We start from the raw sequence: 19,654 nt of genomic DNA, 5'->3' as shown, positions 1-19,654 counted from the left end.
GCTCTTGTGGGACATGGTGGTGAATGCACAGGGGTTAGGTATATGTGATCATGTATATTTTGTGTTGGAGATAGGCATTGGAATCTCTCTGCCAGCATGTTGTAATGGTCTCTTTTTGCATCTTGATAAGGGTTGTATAGGGAAGGGACAGAGAATGTATTGGGAAGTCTATTTTGGCAATGTTCTGCAAGTCTTCATATCTGCTTTGACTGCAGGACAGTACTAAAACTACTGCCACACCAAAGAAAAGGCATAATTTCCTGTGAAATAAACCAAAATCAAATAGTGATAGCTAAATCCACAATATTTCCAGTTGCACTCAGCAACTCTAGTACTATACTTTAGTACAGCCGTATCGGGAAAGTATAATAATTCTGTAATGAATGATAATTCCGTGTTTCAGACACTAGGAGGGGACAAGTGTCCCTTATTGCCCTCATTGCAAATGCCTATGGATGTAGACAACAATTTTCTTTGAAAAATGTGACTGTAACCAAGTAAATATTAACCCTTTTAGTGCCAAATACGATCTGATCGTGATCCAGATTTTCGGCGAAAAATGCCAGTAACGATCTGATCGTGATGCCTTTCTCATTCATTTTTTCCGTGCTTGAAGGCAAAGTTGTTAGTATTTCCTAGCGAATGAGAAAGGCATCACGATCAGATAGTTACTGGCATTTTTCGCCGAAAATCTGGATCACGATCAGATCGTATTTGGCACTAAAAGGGTTAAGATACCAATAGGTGATAAACAGCAGCTGTTTAACATAACTGACGAGGAAGCAGCTATTTTTTTATAATTTAGTTGACTTATTTTGTCGGTCTGTCACTCAATACTTCCTCATTTAGCCATAAATTATAACAATAATAAGACTATAACAACAAAAACTGACCTGCCCTAAAATTATTTCAGCCTAGGCATTAAAATTATATTAAATTAGTTCAATTGCAGATGAGAGTTAACAATCCCATAAACCTGTTCTTCATATTTACAAGTAACAACACACCACAGGAGTTATGCAACCAATAGGAAGCATCATCGATCGTGGTCTATGGTATAGATAAGCATGATGGCCTTCAAAACCACCACATGTGCTTCACTTTTCACTGGAGTGGACCGGACTGGAATGATCACTGAAGAGAGGCGGGAACTGGCTTGAAGTTTGTCAAGAGGCATTTGTCTCCCATCTGGGGCATCCTGAGTTTGTACGATAGCAAGGAAGACTAGAGTGACTTCAATATGTAGCTGCATAGGAAGGCAAGTGGGAGACAGGCTGCTAATAGACATGAGTTCTGTATTATTTCATTAGGGTTGAACAATTAAATGTGCACACCCTCATCCAGGGCACGGCTTGCATCATTTTGTGTTGCACTGTGTCTGAGCAAAAGGCGTAGTGAACAGCCCACAGTGTGTGCACCCAGCTGGAAGGTAGGCTGCTCACTCCAGTGAATGCCAACACAACGGGTGCTGATGTGGCAGCTGAAGCACTTGGCACAAGGTCTTCCATTAATGTCTCAGACCATAAAGTATTGGCAGGTTGCTCTGTGGGCAGTCTCGTAGAAGTGACAACGTAGTATTTGCTGCACCTTAAATACAGCATAGCCCAGCTCTAGCAATTATGAAGGCATCACAAGAACACATCAACCTTGCAGCAGTGACATCATGCGGTGGGCATCATAACATAGCCCTGGCAGACCGATGATCAGCTTAACTGGGCTGGGAATTTAAATACAGGTGCCTGGCAGGTGAATAGTCAGAAGGAACTCCTCTATGTCAATTGACCCTCTGGCTAGCACGGAAGCTTATTGAATGGACTGACAGCGTCCTGGGTGGCTGCTGACTCACAGAAGAAAGTTGGAGAGCAGAAGCATCTGCTGGTGCTGCTGGTGCTGTTGCTGGTGTTGCACTATGTTGGCAGATCATTGACTGTGACTGTTGGCAGTGGCTAACGCCCTAGATATGACATTGGGCTGGTGTTGTGGCCCAAATTGCTACATAACATAATAACTAGGTATTGTGACAATTTGACTATATGACATCTATATCGTAGAAATATTTTTGACTATATTCTCAGTTCAGTTAATGCTTTCCTACATTACTTTGAGTCAGCAAAGTTCCAGTCTAGTTTATGTGCTTAAATAATTGTTCACTTTCATGGCAATTGCCTATATGTATGTAGGCTTAGGTATCTGTAGATACTGTCATCTTCAGTAAAATGTTTCTGGATGTACAACCACATCATCATGTTTATAAAATCAAAATTTTGGCCACTACTGCAAGTGGCTTACACCAAGGTTATGTATTTACAACAAGCACCTGATAAAGGTCACTTTCAACAGTGGTGAAATGTTGGTTTTAGAAACAACATGATAACATTACCACATAGAAAGAAATAATGTGAAACCAAAACAACAACAATAACAAAAATAATGTTGGTATTTGTTGCAGGTTGGTAGCACTGGCAGGAATCCTAGTTGTTTAAACTTCATAACAGCATGTTAGATGACACTGAAGAAATATAAAATCTGTATCAACAACCAATATAAAAAAATGGACACAAATATTTATTGCTACATAATGTGTATGGATTGAAAATTGTAATCTAGCATAGTATATAATGTAGTTCAGCAGCACAGGCAAGGGAATCCTCACAGATACACTGAAATTGTCACGATTTAAAAAAAAACACGGATGGTGTCATTTTGGCTCAAAGTTATAAATGACCTAACACAGACAGTACGGGCTGATGCATTTACAATGGAACAGAAATCACTATTTAAATACAGCAATCAAGGTTTCTTCATGTTTATTAGAGCACAGATCTGAGACATTATAAATTAACAGTGGAAAAAGCAGTTGCAGGGTAGTTGTGGTAGAACTGCTTGAGTTTGTATACTTAGTTTGTTGGTGTGAAACTAAAAATGACGAAATGAACTAATTAACAGCATTTGATAAATAAATGCTTTCATGATTGAAAAAGCTAAATACTTTATATTTGAGTGCCTAAATTATTCAAAAGTTACATTCTTTCAGATTACTTTGCAAAAGGATCTGACTCATTATATTGAGAGAATAGTCACAGCAAACACAATGGTGGTGATAGTGCACTGAGTTTCAAGTATGGACACCACATCATAAAAACTGTGCACAATCCTACATTGTCGTAGCGTCTTGTTATTTACCATCTACAACAACTGATCTGAGTGTCAAATTTACATTGGACTGGGAAAATATTTAGTTTCATAAAGTATGCCAGTGATGTTGAGAAACATCTGAAATCGCTAAAACATATTTTGATCTCATACACAATGAAGTATCTTGAACAGAATGACCTCCTCAATGCCAGCCACCGTGGATTTTGAAAACATTAATCATGTGAGATCCAATTCGCATTTTTCTCACGTGACATACTGAAAGCTTTGGATCAAGGCAACCAGGTAGGTGCAGTATTTCTTGATTTCCAAAAACATTTGATTCTGTACTACACCTACACTTATTGTCAGAAGTACGATTATATGCGGTATTAAGCGAAATTTGTGAGTGAACTGAGGACACAGCATGTAATCTTGGATAGAGATTCATCGTCAGATGTAGAAGTAATTTCAGGAGTGCCCCAGGGAAGTGTGTTCGAACTCTTCCTGTTCGTGTTGTATATTAATGACCTTGCAGACAATATTAATAGTAAAATCAGGCTTTTTGCAGATGATGCAGTTATCAGTAATGAAGTACTATCTGAAAGAAGCTGCATAAATATTCAGTCAGATCTTGTTAAGATTTCAACGCAGTACAGAGTTTGGCAACTTATTTTAAATGTTCAGAAATGTAAAATATTTCAAGGAAAAAACTAAAATCTATCAACAAAGTTTCAAGGACTGGCTTTATATGATTACTCTAGGAATACATTACAACCGCCTACGTATTCACCCTAATAACTGGTACAGTGGGACGTACCCTCTGCCATCCAAGTCACAGTGGTTTGCCGAGTACGGTACAGATGTAGATGAAACGCTATCCAGGAGAACAATATGTTTGCGTTACTCCTAAGTTCACAATTGGCCAAATATAAAAGTTTTCTGGCACTCAATCGCGGTTCATACCTGCAATAACAAATAAGTTACAGCAGCACTAAAATACCACACACCGTACATTGACACACAACCACAATTTTACATCCGACTCCATTTGTGTGCGAATGAATGAACTTGCCATTGTACATTATATACTACGACACAAATACCTAGCTTTGTAACGCCTGCACGCTTATCACTTGTATCAATCGCATGACATCAGACGATTAAAAAAAAAATTGTTTCGTACGCACTACTTTTTCAAAATACCGCGCCCGCTCCACCTCGTACATCAGCAATGATAATACGTAAACTCAGCAGTGATCTTTGGCTTTGTTTTGCTTAAAATGTAGCTGTCTCTTGTAAGTAAGATGAAACTCTTGTGTTTAATATTGTTCGATAAAATCAGAAAGATTATAAAACCGAGATAAGCTGTAAAATATGTACGAAGGATGTGGAAGAAGCTGAAGACTGGCGCTCGTATCGTTGGCATTGGTGGGATATCGCAGGCTTGTGTGGATTACTGTTAACCAGAGAGTTTCATCAGTTGCGGTCTAGCGCTGGTTAGGGGAAGTTGTGTGTGAGCGAATGTAGTTAAATCTAAACTGTCAAGTATACAACGGACAATTTATTAAAGATGGTGGCAACTATGTGGACAGTCGTATCGTTCTCTTTTTCTCTTCTTATAACCCCATTTCTGATGGTTCTATTAGGAATAATATTTCTGGCCTCAATCGGAAAATCTCTTGGAGTTAGAAGACTTTACGTCAATCTGTTGTTGAAGATTTTCGAGGTAAGTCGTCGTCTGTGTTTCTGCTTCTTTTCTTTACTAAACTTGTCTAATCTCTTGTTTCTTTTACTGGTACCATATAATTTAATGGTAGACTTAACCTAAAACTTGCGGTCATTCTGTGCCACAAAGATTTGTAGGCAATATTTTATTCTAATAACATTTATGCTGTCGCAAACATTAAAAAACAAACAGAATTACTTGAAAGACTAGTCCATACGGTGTTGAAAGTTCGTTTCAAATGTACCATGTGGATGTGCAGGCCAATGGACAAAGTTGCTCTCGTGGTCCTTATAAGTCTGTAGTTTAACTAAATTATGAAATTAAGTGGGTTTAGTTATAAGTAAACCAGATGCCATTTCAGCATCTGTATTTGCATATTTCCATGTTATGATGGTAGATGGCTATTCATAGTTTTCAGTTTTACCTTTAGTAACCAGCACGTTGTATTCCTTTTATTAAGTGGCATATTGACGAGTTTCTGTAGTGACAATTAACACCCATCAGTTGTTACCCAACTTTTTGGCGACAAGTCGTGGCCTTAAATTCACCGGAAATACAATGTTTTGCGTTCGTGGAGAAATGAAATTAGGCACTAGACATATGTGACGAAAGTTTGTAATTTTTTGGGCATTGTACAGGCCGTATCTTTCCACAGATTGCACTCTGTTATTAGTGGTAAGCGATCTTTGATCTCATTTGCCCTTCTGGAGAATGAGACAAGATTTTCCAAACCTTTACAAGATATCTGTTCAAAATCGAAAGCACTGACACTGTTGTTGTTAAATGGTTACATCCACAGCACTGCGCGCAGTATTAAAAACGGTTTTTAAATTCTAGCCACATCAGTTTCCTTTTTGTAAAAAAAAAAAAACAGCTCAAAAGCCTGTGAATGTTTACACATGTCATAAACAGGTAGCATTAGTTACTGACACAGATAGGAAGTCTCCGTCACTCGTGTGCACCAAATACGTATTCGAATGATAAGTACAAAGCTCCACAGGACGAATGCATTGAGCAGGTAGTGGCGTCCAGAAAATTAACGATTTTGTGAGGGAAGTAAGTCCTGTCTTGAGCACTGACTGCGTTACCGGTGTACTGATATTAATATGTTTTACGTGTTTGAAACATATAGGATACTGTCGTAAACATTAGACTCTTAACATATTCATTTCGTAAGAAAGCAAAGAATCTGTTGTAGCTAGTGTGTTGTTAGTAGTTGTCGCTCCGGTCAGAGATAGCGTTTCTGTAGTCTTCGAAAGTAGTTCTCGTTTAAGAATTGGTGTATTTTATAACTGAGCAAAACTCGTAAGGATATAAGAGTTTAACACTGCGCAATCCAACAAGCTTTGCAGACCATGATAACGCTGTCTTGATAGCTGTACTTAACGTTTTGCGCTGCCGTTGTTATAGTTGCGGATCTGCAAGGAGAGACTAGAATTGCTGCCTTCGTTGTAGAAAAGTTAAGCTACCTCCTAGCTGCTTCGCCAAGAATTGGCCCGATGTTGGACTGATATATATATATATATTAGCAGAGCCCTCATTAAATATAGTTTACGAGAGGACGAAGTAAGTCCAAAAAAAAAAGTTTAAATTTTTCCTCTGCCCATCTTACAAGCCCAAAATTACATCAGGTGAATGCCGAAATGGTTAATTAAAAAAGGCAGTCTTCTTTGTTCAGTTGGTGGTTGTACGTAGTTTAAGACATCTGTAAATATTATTTGCATTGTTTGATACTAGTTTGCATGAAAACAGTCCATGAGCATGTATTTCATATTACTGTCAGCTGAAACCACAAGGCTAAGTTTCTACATGCCGCTTGATTTACGACGGAAAACATTATTTTGCGACTGACAGCTAAAATAGAAACTTAGTACAGGGTGTATGCGCCACGGGAAATCCGGAAAAACCCGAGAATTTTTTCATCCGGGACAAAAACCAGCAAATAGCCCGGAATTTTGTAGGTTTCTGAATGTTTCATTATTTTTGTCTTCAGATAAATTTCTATACAAGAATTTGATATTAGCCCGCTACTGCAGATTAATACAGCAGCAGTAAATCATAAACGAGAGAATAACATCAAAATAAAACTTCAGTCGCAAAGAAAATGCGCTGTTTACAACAACAAAACACGGTGCACATACAGTCGTCTGCCGACAGCAAAATGTCAAAGCCTTTAAGACGAAGACAATGCGATACTTCGTAACAGCAAAATGCTTTAGATGAGCGTGACGTCACGACTGTTTACGTTCCTAAGAGGGCGCGGAAAAATATTGGGAATTGTGGCTTGAAGCGTTGTTACTTATTAAATTTCCTTTTACGCAAGACGAATTTTTTTTACGTGTGAGAATGTGCGATGAATTTCTTAAACTATGTAGCGTCTGACTGTTTCGGAAATTAACGCTTAAATGAGGACCAGTCACTTGGGAAAATTTCAGGCCCAGAACACTAGCCAATCATGCCATCATGTAAAATTTTACTGGCACATTCGTGTTTGATGTATGTTAAAGGGTAACACGATAAAAAAAGATCAATCTTCGGGGTTAGTTTTCATAATTATTTCAGTTCTTTCATAGATCACAAATTATCCAATAACGATGGCAAAACTGTAATTATCCTTTTAAAAAGTGGTAGGTGAGTTCTTGAGCAATTTGACACCAAATCGGCTTTTTATGGAACAGTTGAAGTGCTCGGCGGAATATATATTCAGCCAGGTAACCCATGAAGTGATTGGTGCACAGCAGTGAAATTTACAATCGTGCCTGTCAGAAGTACTCAGCTTCTGCAAATTAAGCTGTGCTCTTGGGATCCTGCCTAAGCACACGCTCGGAAAAAACAGTAAAAAATTTTTGACGGCCAATGTTGTGTGTGAAACGTAGCCTTTCGTGGTGAAAAATGTCATCTAGTAGTCGTATTTCGCAAAGCAAGAAGACATTATTGCGCCATATTTTTCCGAATTCAAAGTTCACTGCCAGGCCACTCGGAGCGCTAATTTAACCCGTTTCCGTATGGTAGCACGGGCATCGCATTTACTATACTTCGGTGTTCTGTGTACGGAAGCTACCGTGCTATATTTGGTGAATTCGTGCTTATACTGTCATAAACCAGAGTATGCAGCGTACATGTTGCCGCGCATTAAAGGTCGTTGTAAAACGTATTGTTTTTTGCTGGGAGTGCCGGAAAGTTCAACGCCTGTGTATAAAACATTTACCATTCAAAGAATTGATACGTGTTACAGCTCCGAGGGAAAGTATATTGCCACTCACCGCGGAAAAAGTGTACTTTCACACGGGGTAGAGTGTATTTTTAACAGGAAAATTTCGGCATATTTTTCCTTGTCGGCGTATGCACTCTGTGATATCGTAAGCCAATAATTAAAGAAAAAAATGTAGCGCTATAGCCATAAGTAGAGCGTCAATAAGCTGCTTTGTCCCACACAATGGCTCTTGTTTTATTCAATACACCGCCCAATGCAGTCGTCGGAAAACCTCGATGAAAGTGATTTTACAGCTCTTCCCACGCTTCGGACTTTGACCTAATTATCTATATAGGCGTTCTGTAGGGAAAGCTGCGTCTGTTTCCAGATTTAATGTATATTAGGCTGTGGCAACATTGCTAAAATCGGCTGTCGACACGATTATCGCGCCGCGATCACAGATATTGATTGTACAGAGTAGATATACAGTGTTTATTATCGAAGGTGTCGTGTTGTAAAGACGGAAGAAAGTGAGTAGAAAGTGGACCGATCTTCTCACCAGTCGAAAAAGATTTGTTGCTGGGAATTGTGGAATTGTATTGCGTCAGTATAAAGACAAAAAGCTGATAGTTACTACGGCCAACAAACGCAGGCGTGGAAGTAGGTTACTGTTGACGTTACCGCAGAACAGAGGGATAAATTGCGGCTGGAAATGTTTGAAAATGTGTAATGGCAATACTAAGAAAAGGATGAAGAAAGCATACGCACATAAGACACATTTACTTTCATTTTGTCTCATCTCTATGCAATTACATGCGCTGTGTAAACTGGTGCAAAAACAGTGAACACTTTTCAAGGCTGACTGCATAAAACTTGAAGCGGTAATTTCGTCAGGTTAATTATACAGAAAGTGAACAGTAGCAAACTGCAGTTCTGAAGCGATAATTTTTTTCTATTTCAAACCTCTATGGTGACTGCAGATTTTCATCCCAAAGTTTTTTGCGGTGCCTGTGCATGTGTTCTGATTAAGCTTAGCGCCCGAGATTGCTCGTACGTTTAACGATAATCGCCCGTGAAGATTCCTAAATATCTCTCTACTTCTGTCACCCCGTGGCAGTCCGATGGAGTGTTTTGGGTTTGGCGAGTGCTTGGAGCACATTACCTGCCAACATGTGTAGTATCAACAGTGAGTTTTGTGTTCAGGATGCGGCCCCCTTATTGCGGTGAAGAAGGAAAACGTTGAATGCAGATTGATATGAACACATTTTGCAGAATTGTGTACTGCGTACAGCATAGGATTAGTTCGGAGACGATGGTTCATGTCAGCGTCCTATCATAGGGTAGTGTCAGTTAGTGTCCGCCTCCGTAGCGTAGCGGTAGCGTTTCCGCATACTGCGCAGGGGGCCCGGGTTCGATTCCCGGCAGGGGACTGGGTGCTGTGTGTCCTCCATCATTTTCATAATCATTGACCCGCAAGTCGCCGAAGTGGCATCCACTAAAAAGGACTTGCTATACGACAGCCGAATTCCCCCTGCATGGGGCCTCCCGGCCAACAATGCCATACGATCATTTCAGCGAGGCAGTGATTTGTGGACATCGTCTTGTAAACGGACTGGCTTGCCTAGAGTCTCGACCTGATCCCAGTGGAAAGTCTAGCTGTATTTTTTATCGGTGACGAGCACTCTTCTAGGACCGACACAAACATCCGTGTCGCACCCACCGCCGCCACACCCACCCACACCCACCCACACCCACCCACACCCACCCACACCCACCCACACCCACCCACACCCACCCACACCCACACCCACCCACACCCACCCACACCCACCCACACCCACCCACACCCACCCACACCCACCCACACCCACCAACACCCACCCACACCCACCAACACCCACCCACACCCACCAACACCCACCCACACCCACCAACACCCACCCACACCCACTAACACCCACCCACACCCACTAACACCCACCCACACCCACTAACACCCACCCACACCCACTAACACCCACCCACACCCACTAACACCCACCCACACCCACTAACACCCACCCACACCCACTAACACCCACCCACACCCACTAACACCCACACCCACCCACCCACCCACACACACCCACACACACACCCACACCCACACACCCACCCACACACACACACACACACACACACACACACACACACCCACACCCACACACACACACACGAGCGCGCAATGTGTTTCCGCCAGAGAGAGGCATGTGATGTCATCGTAGTTTTAACATATGCAATGAGTTAGAACAACATATACTTCGTTCCAAACCGCACTGTCAAACAGGAGTACCTTCTCTGGTTTCGGCCCTCAATGAAGAATGGGCTTCCATTCCTTCACTTCAGATAATCTTTCAGACTGTCCCCTGCAGAATTCAAGCCATCATAAAGGTGAAGGATGGATACACCCTATACTAATGCCCACTAACAGATGTCCGGATACTTTTGGACCCCCCCCCCCCCCTGCGGGTGCCGCTTCATGTACTATCATCTACGCATCAAATCTGTAACATTCTTCTATAGCTGCTCTCTGCAATTGAATCAATTGCGGAGAGCAGCACTCCTCCCCGTTCGCCAGACTGCTCAGTACTCCAAAAGGAGCAATCAATCATGGAGTACAATACCCTGGACTGGTTGACTTGCCGGCCGGAGTGGCCGAGCGGTTCTAGGCGCTTAAGTCTGGAACCGCGACACCACTACGGTCGCAGGTTCGAATCCTGCCTCGGGCATGGATGTGTGTGATGTCCTTAGGTTACTTAGGTTTGAGTAGTTCTAAGTTCTAGGGGACTGATGACCTCAGCTGTTAAGTCCCATAGTGCTCAGAGCCATTTGGTTGACTTACCAAGAGGCTAAACGTAAATTTGAACAATTACACCCCACTCAGTTGACATCCATATATGCTGCAGCTACACTACCATCGCCATCACAAGTACCAGTCGTACCACACTCTATGCCACGAACAGTGGGCCCTCGAGGCCTCCAGAATACATCTGCCCCTTGGTGGTAAGGGAAAAATCTCCTTCTGTTGCTCCCAAAGTACCTACTTCAGGAGCAAGGCCCCCCGCCCCCCCACCCAGCCTGAGAAGCAACAGTCTCCTCTGGCTCCTCTCGTGCAGAAGGTGTTCTTTGGGGCCCTCTCTCCCAGGATCTCCACTAATGCCACAGCAGACACTCGCCAGTGGCTAAAGGAGCTAAAAGCTGCAGGACGAAGAACTTCAGTCTTTCTCCGTGCCTGAAGCTACTTTATAGGAGTCCTCCCAGGAAGCCCCTAAAGAGAAGCGAGATGGCAAGCAAAAAAAGAAGCCTGCTAAGAAAAAGCGCCCTCTGGTGGCCCCAACACCACCACTCCCTACCAGTTCTTCACCTGCGGATGAGGTGGAGATCTCAGCATCCCCTGAGGACCTGGATCTCACTGATGCCTCATCCACAATAGGAATTGATACAAATATTCAATCGGTGGCAGTGATACAAATATTCAATCGGTGGCAGCAAGTGAGCGTGAGGCATAATCTGTCTCCTTGCATGCTTCATGCCTTCCCAGCCTCACGGTAACGTCATCCTCCAGTGAAATTGCTGCGGTTTTTTCCGCCACCTGGCTGAGCTATGGCAACTGTTAAGCTTTACACCTGCTTTCTGCATTGCCCTCCAGGAAACCTGCTTCCCAGCAATGCGAGTCCCTGCCCTTCGCGGCTATATGGGGTATTACAAGAACCGTAGCGACTGTAATAGTGTCAGGTGGAGTTTGTGTCTATGTCCTGAACTCAGTATTAAGTGAACCTGTGCCCCTTCAAACCCCTCTTGAAGCTGTGGCTGTCAGGATAAGGACGACACAGGAAATAGCTTTCTGCAATGTATATCTTCCTCCAGATGGTGCAGCGCCCCTGAATGCATTGGCTGCACTGATTCATCGACTCCCTAAACCTTTCCTACTTTTGGGAGATTTTAACGCCCATAACCCCTTGTGGGATGACACTGTGCTTACTGGCTGACGTAGAGATGTCGAAACTTCCTTGTCTCAACTCGACTTCTGCCGCCTAAATACAGGTGTCCCCACACATTTCAGTGTGGTTCATGTCACTTACTCGGCCACTGATTTCTCTCTGAAGCCCAGGACTTCTCCCATCTGTCCACTGGGTAGCCCACGATGACTTGTGTGGTAGTGACCACTTTCCCATCTTCGTGTCACTCCCCCAGCACCATTCCCCCTGATGTCTGCCAAGATGGGCTTTAAACGAGGCAGAATGGGAAGCTTTCACCTCTGTCACCACTGAATCACCCCTACATGGTACCATTGATGTGGTAGTTGAGCAGGTCACTAGAACGATCGTTTCTGCGGCGGAAAACACGATCCCTTGTTTTTTAGGTTGCCTCTGGCGAAAATCAGTACCTTGGTGGTCGCCGGAAATCTCTGAGGCAATTAAAGAGCGTAGGCGAGCTCTATAGCGGTATAAGCGGCACCCTTCCCTAGCGCACCTAATAGCTTTTAAGCGGCTCCGTGCCCGCGTTCGCCAGTCTATAAAAAGACGGAAACAGGCGTGTTGGGAGAGGTACGTCTCGACCATTGGGTGCCATACGTCATCTTCCCAAGTCTGGACGAAGATCAGACGTGTTTGTGGGTACCAGACCCTGACAGGTGTTACTGGCATTAACATCAATGGCGTGTTATCTACCGGCGCAAACGCAATTGCCGAGCACTTTGCTGAGCATTATGTTCGAGCCTCTGCGTCAGAGAATTATCCCCCAGCATTTCGCACCCTCAAACGGCGGATGGAAAGGAAAGCCCTATCGTTCACTGAACGTCACAGTGAGCCCTATAATGCTCCATTTACAGATAGGGAGCTCCTCAGCGTCCTTGCATATTGCCCCGACACAGCTCCTGGGCCAGATAGGATCCACAGTCAGATGATCAAACATCTCTCGTCCGACTGCAAGCGACATCACCTCGTCATTTCCAACTGGATATGGTGCGATGGCGTCTTTCCATCACAATGGCGGAAGAGCGCCATCATTCCAGTGCTCAAACCCGGTAAAAACCCGCTCGATGTGGACAGCTTCACCAGCGTTCTTTGTAAGCTGTTAGAACGTATGGTAAGTCGGTGGTTGTTGGGTCCTAGAGTCACGTGGCCTTCTGGCTCCTTGCCAGTGCGGTTTCCGCCGGATCCCTCTACCATTCATAATCTAGTTTCCCTAGAGTCTGCCATCCGAACAGCCTTTTCCAGACGCCAACACCTGGTTACCGTCATTTTTGATTTAGGAAAAGTTTAAGACAGCACCTAGCGACATATCCTTGCCAAATTACATGAGTGGGGTGTCTGGGGCCCGCTCCAGATTTTTATCTAAAATTTCCTACCGCTCCGTACTTTCCGTGTCAAAGTTGGTGCCTCCCATAGTTTCCCCCATGTCCAGGAGAATGAAGTCCCACCGGGTTCTGTAGTGAGTGTGTCTGTATTTTTAGTGGTCATTAACGGTCTAGCAGCAGCTGTCGGGCCGTCGGTCTCACCTTCTCTATATGCAGACGACTTCTGCATTTCGTACTGCTCCTCCAGTACTGGTGTTACTGAGCGGTGCCTACAGGGAGCCAACCACAAGGCGCAGTCATGGGCTGTAGTCTATGGCTTCCAGTTTTCAGCCTCGAAGCCGTGTATCATGCACTTCTGTCGGCGTCGTACCGCCCATCCAGAACCAGAACTTTAACGTAATGACGATCCACTCACTGGAGACATATCAATTCTTAGAACAGGTTTTCGACGCCCGATTGGCGTGGCTTTCTTATCTTCGTCACTGAAGTGGAAGTGCTGGCAGCACCTCAATGCCCTCTGCTGCCTGAGCAACACCAACTGGGGTGCAGATCTCTCTACGCTGCTGCAGCTCTAGAGCCGTTGTTCAATCCCCCCTTGACTATGGGAATCTGGTTTATGGTTCGGCGGCGCCCACAGCGTAGCGTTTACTCGACCCAGTGCACCACTGTGGCGTTCGACTGGCAACAGGAGCTTTTAGAACGAGTCCAGTGACCAGCGTCCTGGTGGAGGCTGGAGTCCCTACATTGAAGGTTATGCGTGCACAACTGCTCGCCAGTTACGTTGCACACATTCATAGTTCTCCTGAGCATCCAAATTACCGTCTCCTTTTCCCATCCATGGCGGTTCATGTCCCGCATCGGAGGCCCAAGTCAGGGCTTAAGATTGCGGTTCGCGTCCAATCTCTTGTCAGAAGTGGAGATCCATTAACGTAAACCTCCATGGTGTACACCTAGGCTGCAGATTCTTCTGGACATTTCGCATGGCCCTAAGGACTCTGTTAACCCCGTGGCTCTCCACAAGCACTTCCTCTCGACATGCACTGGTGCCATGAAGTAGTTTACACCGACGGTTCGATGGCTGATAGTCATGTAGGGTTTGCGCATGTTCATGGAGGACGTATTGAGCATCACTTCTTGCCAGATGGCTGCAGTGCTTTCACTGCAGAGCTGGCGGCCATATCTTGTGTTCTTGAGCACAACTGCTCATGCCTTGGTGAGTCATTTCTCCTACGTATTGGCTCCTTGAGCAGCCTCCAAGCTATCGACCAGTACTACTTTTATCATCATCTGGTAGCGTCCATCCAAGAGACCATCTATGCCCTGGAACGGTCCCCTGTGGTGTTTGTGTGGACCCCAGGACACGTCGGAATCCCAGGCAATAAACTTGCCGACAGCCTGGCCAAAGAGGCGACGTGGAAACCGCTTCTGGAGATGGGCATCTCCGAAACTGACCTGCGTTTTGTCTTGCGCCACAGGTTTTTAGGCTTTGGGAGACGGAATGGCATAAGAGTACGCACATCAAACTGCATGTCATTAAGGAGACTACGAATGTGTGGAAGTCTTCCATGCGGTCCTCTCGCAGGGAATCAGTTGTTCTCTTCCGGCTCCGCTTTGGCCACACGTGGCTAACGCATGGTTACCTCCTCCGTCGCGAGGACCCACCTCGATGTCGCTGTGGCTCACAAATGACGGTCGTCCACCTCTTGCTGGACTGCCCACTTTCCGCCGCCCTGCGGCGGACTTCTAACTTTCCCAGCACCCCTACCTTCGGTCTTTGGCGACAATGCCTCAACAGCAGCTTTAGGTTTACGTTTTATTCGTGAGGATGGGTTTTATCATTTGATCTAAGTTTGAGATCATGTCCTTTGTCCCTTTGTCGTCCACCCTAGCGCTTTTAGGGTGTATGTTTTAATGTGTTGCAGAGTGGCTGGCTTCTTCTTATTCTCATGGTCAGCCAACCATGTATGTCTTGATTATTTTGCTCTCACCCTTGTGGAATTATTTTAATCGGAACGAGGGACCGATGACCTAGCAGTTTGGTCCCTGCTTCCCCCCCCCCCCCCCTCCCCTCTTTTAAACCAACTAACCATCCAACCAAGTTTTGAACAGATTATGTAGTTCATTCCAACAACAGAGAAAATTACATTGGCGTTGACGGCCTAAGTCGGTAATTAGTATGATAAGGCCGAAAGGAAAATCATTTTTCACGCAGTTCGTTGAACAGTCAGTGATGTCGCCAGCACTGCCGAAATGGCTGCCCTTATAAATGTTTTTACTTTTTTATTTTCGAGGCCTCTCTGAGGCAGTCGCAGCTTTGCAAGTATTGAGGGAGTTATTTCGCGTTTCACGGCTACAAGACGTCTTATTTGGACCAGAAGCGCCTCGCTGTATTTGAAGTACCTTGAGTGATTACGATAACAACTTTGACTTCGTTTACAATTATCTCGTTAATTCTATTTGTAAATTAAGTAACCACTGAAGATTCTTTAAATAAAGCGAAACGGGTCCAAATGACTTTGTACTCGTAAAGACGGAATAACTCCTATATTGTAAAAACTTTTTGTATGACTAAATTTTTACATTACAGTCGCGGGGACGCTGGTACCTTGCACATGCTGTATTTCTGATGGCTACACGCGTTTGAAGCGGTAGGAAAGGAAACTCCTTTGTTAAGGACTGGGAACTTGTCAGGTCCAGGGCGTTGGACTGTGAGCAGAGCGTCATAGTCCGAAGGCCGGGCTGCTGCGGCCCTGCTTTGAGCGGCGGTCAGAAGAGGCGGCTGTGATATTTCCGGAATCCGGACGTAACCGGTGTCGCCGACTGCCCCCCGAGAGTACACGGATATTGCATTGACCTCGCTCGTCGCGTCGCTGCCTTACCTCTGCCTGTTCGACGATCCTGTTCGTCACCGGGGGGTTAATATTGCTGGTAGCTTTACAGTGATTGCACGAGGGTATCTCGAACTGAAGATCTCTACCGCGCCAACCATCATGGATTCCGAAAACTTTGGTTGTGCCAAACCAGCTCCCGATTTTCTCAGATGACATCTCGAAACCCGTGGATCAATGAGATCAGTGTATGCAGCATTTCTTGAATTCTGAACAGCTTTTGACTCGTTACCAAACTAACGCTTATCATCAAAACTACCGTCATATAGGGGATCAAACAAAATTTGCCGCTGGGTCGAGCAGTATTGGGTAGGGGCGACGCAGCATGTTACTGTTTATGGAGAGTCGTCGACGGATATGGGAGCAACTTCAGGCGTGTTCCAGGGAAGTGTTAGGTCCCTTGCTCTTGTTTTTTGATAACCCAGCAGACGCTAAACAATCACTTTTCACATATGCAATTGTCTATAACGAAGTATTACCTCAACAAATGTTCAGAAATGGAAAATTTTGTATTCCATAATTAGGATCTTTCAACTCCTGCAGTCACTCTGGTATAACTGTTTTTAGGGACATGATGCGGAATGATCATATAGGTTCAGTCGTAGGTAAAGCAGGTGACACGCTTTCGTCAGTGTGCTGGAAGCTGGGAAAGTGCAGTCAGTCCGCAAAGCAAATTGCTTACAAAACACACGTGCGACCTAGCGTACTCGAGTATGTGGGAGCTATACCAAAGAGGATGTTGAACGTGTACAAAAAACGGCAGCGCGAATGATAGGTTTTGTTCCACCTACAGACGAGCGTCTCGGAAATGCTGGAAAACCTGAACCAGCATACGCTTAAAAAACTTCAGTTATACCGTAAAAGCCTACTTAGAAAGCTCAAGGAACCAGCTTTGCGTAATCTGTGAATATACTGAAACCCTCTCCGCATCGTCCAGATAAGGACCGCAATAACAGGATTAGACTAACTTCTTCGTTCCGTAGGTCCACACATGTGGACCTTATTTATTATTTCTTTTTTCTCCATAAACAGTTCCGCGAATGTGAACGTTTTAGTTCGTAATTTTAAAACCAGGGCGCAGAACCTTGCAAGGAACCATCCGTGCGTTAGTTCACTAATTTCAATTACGTATTCGGTACTGGAATACTAAAATGCCAGTTGTTTCTGTACTGTATAGTACTGCATGATATATGAACTGCTGAGCAATTAGCTTTTCTTAAAGACAGTGCTGAATTTGATTGGGAAGATGACGAATTCTCGTTCTTGACTGAAGATTGTCTTGCTGGTCTTCATGAGACTGACTGGTAAACAATAAAGACATTAAGATGTCGTGCCAGGAGCTAGGAGAAGACTACGTCCTTGTATAACAGTTTCCTCTGACAGTGAAGATGTAGATGATGTGAATAAAAGCCAAGAAGAGCTGTGCTGCAACCAGTTTCAGAAATTAGGTTCTACAATGTTGGCAACTGGCCTTACTGAATCATAAAGTCATTTGCATTTGTCATGCTTGTTTGCTGGAAAATTTGAAATGAAAAATTCCTGCAATTTATCTTAGTAGTGAAGAGACTAATCACAGTACGCGCACAGAAGGATTTAAGCAATTAATCTTTTCCCGCTCTCCATGCACGATTGGTACGGTAAGAAATCACAGTAAGTGATATAGTTTGCGTAGTAGAGATTTCTGTGTTCCGACAATTTCGTTACGCAGTTTGCTGTGTGCAGCCTTTCCTCCGTTGATATGAGTTATACTCACTAGTCCTCAATTCTGCCTACGAAATGTTATTCACATTTTTGCCTTCGTCATACGTTTGAATACACAGTATTGAAGCGAAATGTGAGCGATAAACAGGTCACACAAGAGAATAAAATGTTTTGAAATTTGGTGCACCAGAAGAATGCCGAATATTAGAGGATAGATTGGATAGTTAATGAAGAGGTACTTCGAATCGGTCAGAAAATAAATTTATGGCAAAAGTTAAAAAAGAGTAAGTTGATAGTACACATCTTGAGACATAAAGTATAGCTGTTTTGATAGTGGAGGGAAGTGGCAGGGGGTAAACTTGTACTGTTATGAAGGCCTGACCACAATAACATGTTGAAGTGGATGTTGGTTGCATTATTTAAGCACATATTTGCATAGGATAGATTAGCGTGGACGGATGCATGAAACGAACATCCGAACCGACGACGACATAGTCTGAGGTACGATGATTCATTGCTTGACATAGGCCTTTCTAGAGTGCAGAGATTTATGTAGCCAGTCATCGAAATATAAAGTTTCGACACGGAAACTTATTTGCTTTGCTAGCAGCGAGTATTCTCTGCGAATTCTGCAGTGGAATCTGTTGAATATTAATATCGAAAACATGCTACATGCAAATTACGAAAACCATATTGTGATGCTATTTGTCTAAAGTCTTCTGTGGCATATTGCAGTCGCAAGCAAAGAGGCTAGTGTGCCGGTACCGGATGACGACATAGTCCACGTCACGCTGCGAGGTCAGGGTAACATATTAGCCGCCTTTGTGACCCACTCTACATGCGGTCATCGATTTCATTAATATATAGATAACGTACAGTTTTCTTTCGGGTTTAAAAAAAGCACATGCGCGAGCCGCCGCGTGTGTTATCGCATTAGTGCGCATAGGTCGCTGGCGTAGGAGAGCCCCACGTGATTGAAAAAAGATCTTTGTAAAGAAAGGTCACAGTACAGATATGCAGTGCTACTATCTCGCTGACGTCTAATTGTTATAGAATTATGGAACACATTTTTAACTCGCATACTCGTTGGAGACCGAACAGCTCAGTAGGAATCAACAATTATTACCCAAGCTGCGATCGTCTAAAATACGGGTTCCTCTGTCGGTTCACGATATCCAGAAGACTTCGGAAAACTCAGATTGATATATATATACACTAGTCGACGATGCGGAACTGTGTCGAAGCGTACCGGTAGTTACGAAACCCTTCATCAATCATATATATATCGGAACTGCAATGCTCCTGGACCGAAGACTCCAGAAAACGAACAACCAGAATTCAGTATGCCGATCTTAAGAGACATCGCTCGAAACAGAGTAGCGTCTGGCAAACATAGAAGAAGTAAAACATCTGTATTACTGACAGTTTAAAGCCCTCAAATGACACGCTTCTGTACAAGTTGGTCACATAGTTAGAAAATGTCTTGGAAGGTAAAGTAGGAAAATTGCAGATGAGAAGCGTTTGGTACAAAGGTAGTTAACTTGCGATTTGGAAAATGTAATGCACTGCGCTTAAATACACGAAAAAAAGTGTGGACCACACAGTTGTTGTCCTGTCACGGGAATTAAAGCATTTGTGGTATATCTATCCTGGGTGATTTATAGCCCCATTGG

The 19,654-nt window shown here is 43.9% G+C and overlaps 1 protein-coding gene across 2 annotated transcripts in view; it reads left to right on the top strand.

Moving 5' to 3' along the window:
- Positions 1-4,611: 4,611 nt before the first annotated feature.
- LOC124619418 (glycerol-3-phosphate acyltransferase 3) overlaps positions 4,612-19,654 on the top strand; it is a 203,626-nt gene continuing 188,583 nt past the window's right edge. For both annotated transcript variants that reach the window (XM_047145787.1, XM_047145786.1), the window contains exon 1: positions 4,612-4,861. In XM_047145787.1, the coding sequence (XP_047001743.1) occupies positions 4,706-4,861 (156 nt within the window). In that variant the 5' untranslated portion in view covers positions 4,612-4,705. The remainder of the gene's footprint in view (positions 4,862-19,654) is intronic.

Source organism: Schistocerca americana, chromosome 6, assembly GCF_021461395.2.
Source record: "Schistocerca americana isolate TAMUIC-IGC-003095 chromosome 6, iqSchAmer2.1, whole genome shotgun sequence".
Classification (NCBI taxonomy): domain Eukaryota; kingdom Metazoa; phylum Arthropoda; class Insecta; order Orthoptera; family Acrididae; genus Schistocerca; species Schistocerca americana.
This window is presented reverse-complemented; position numbering and strand designations above follow the sequence as displayed.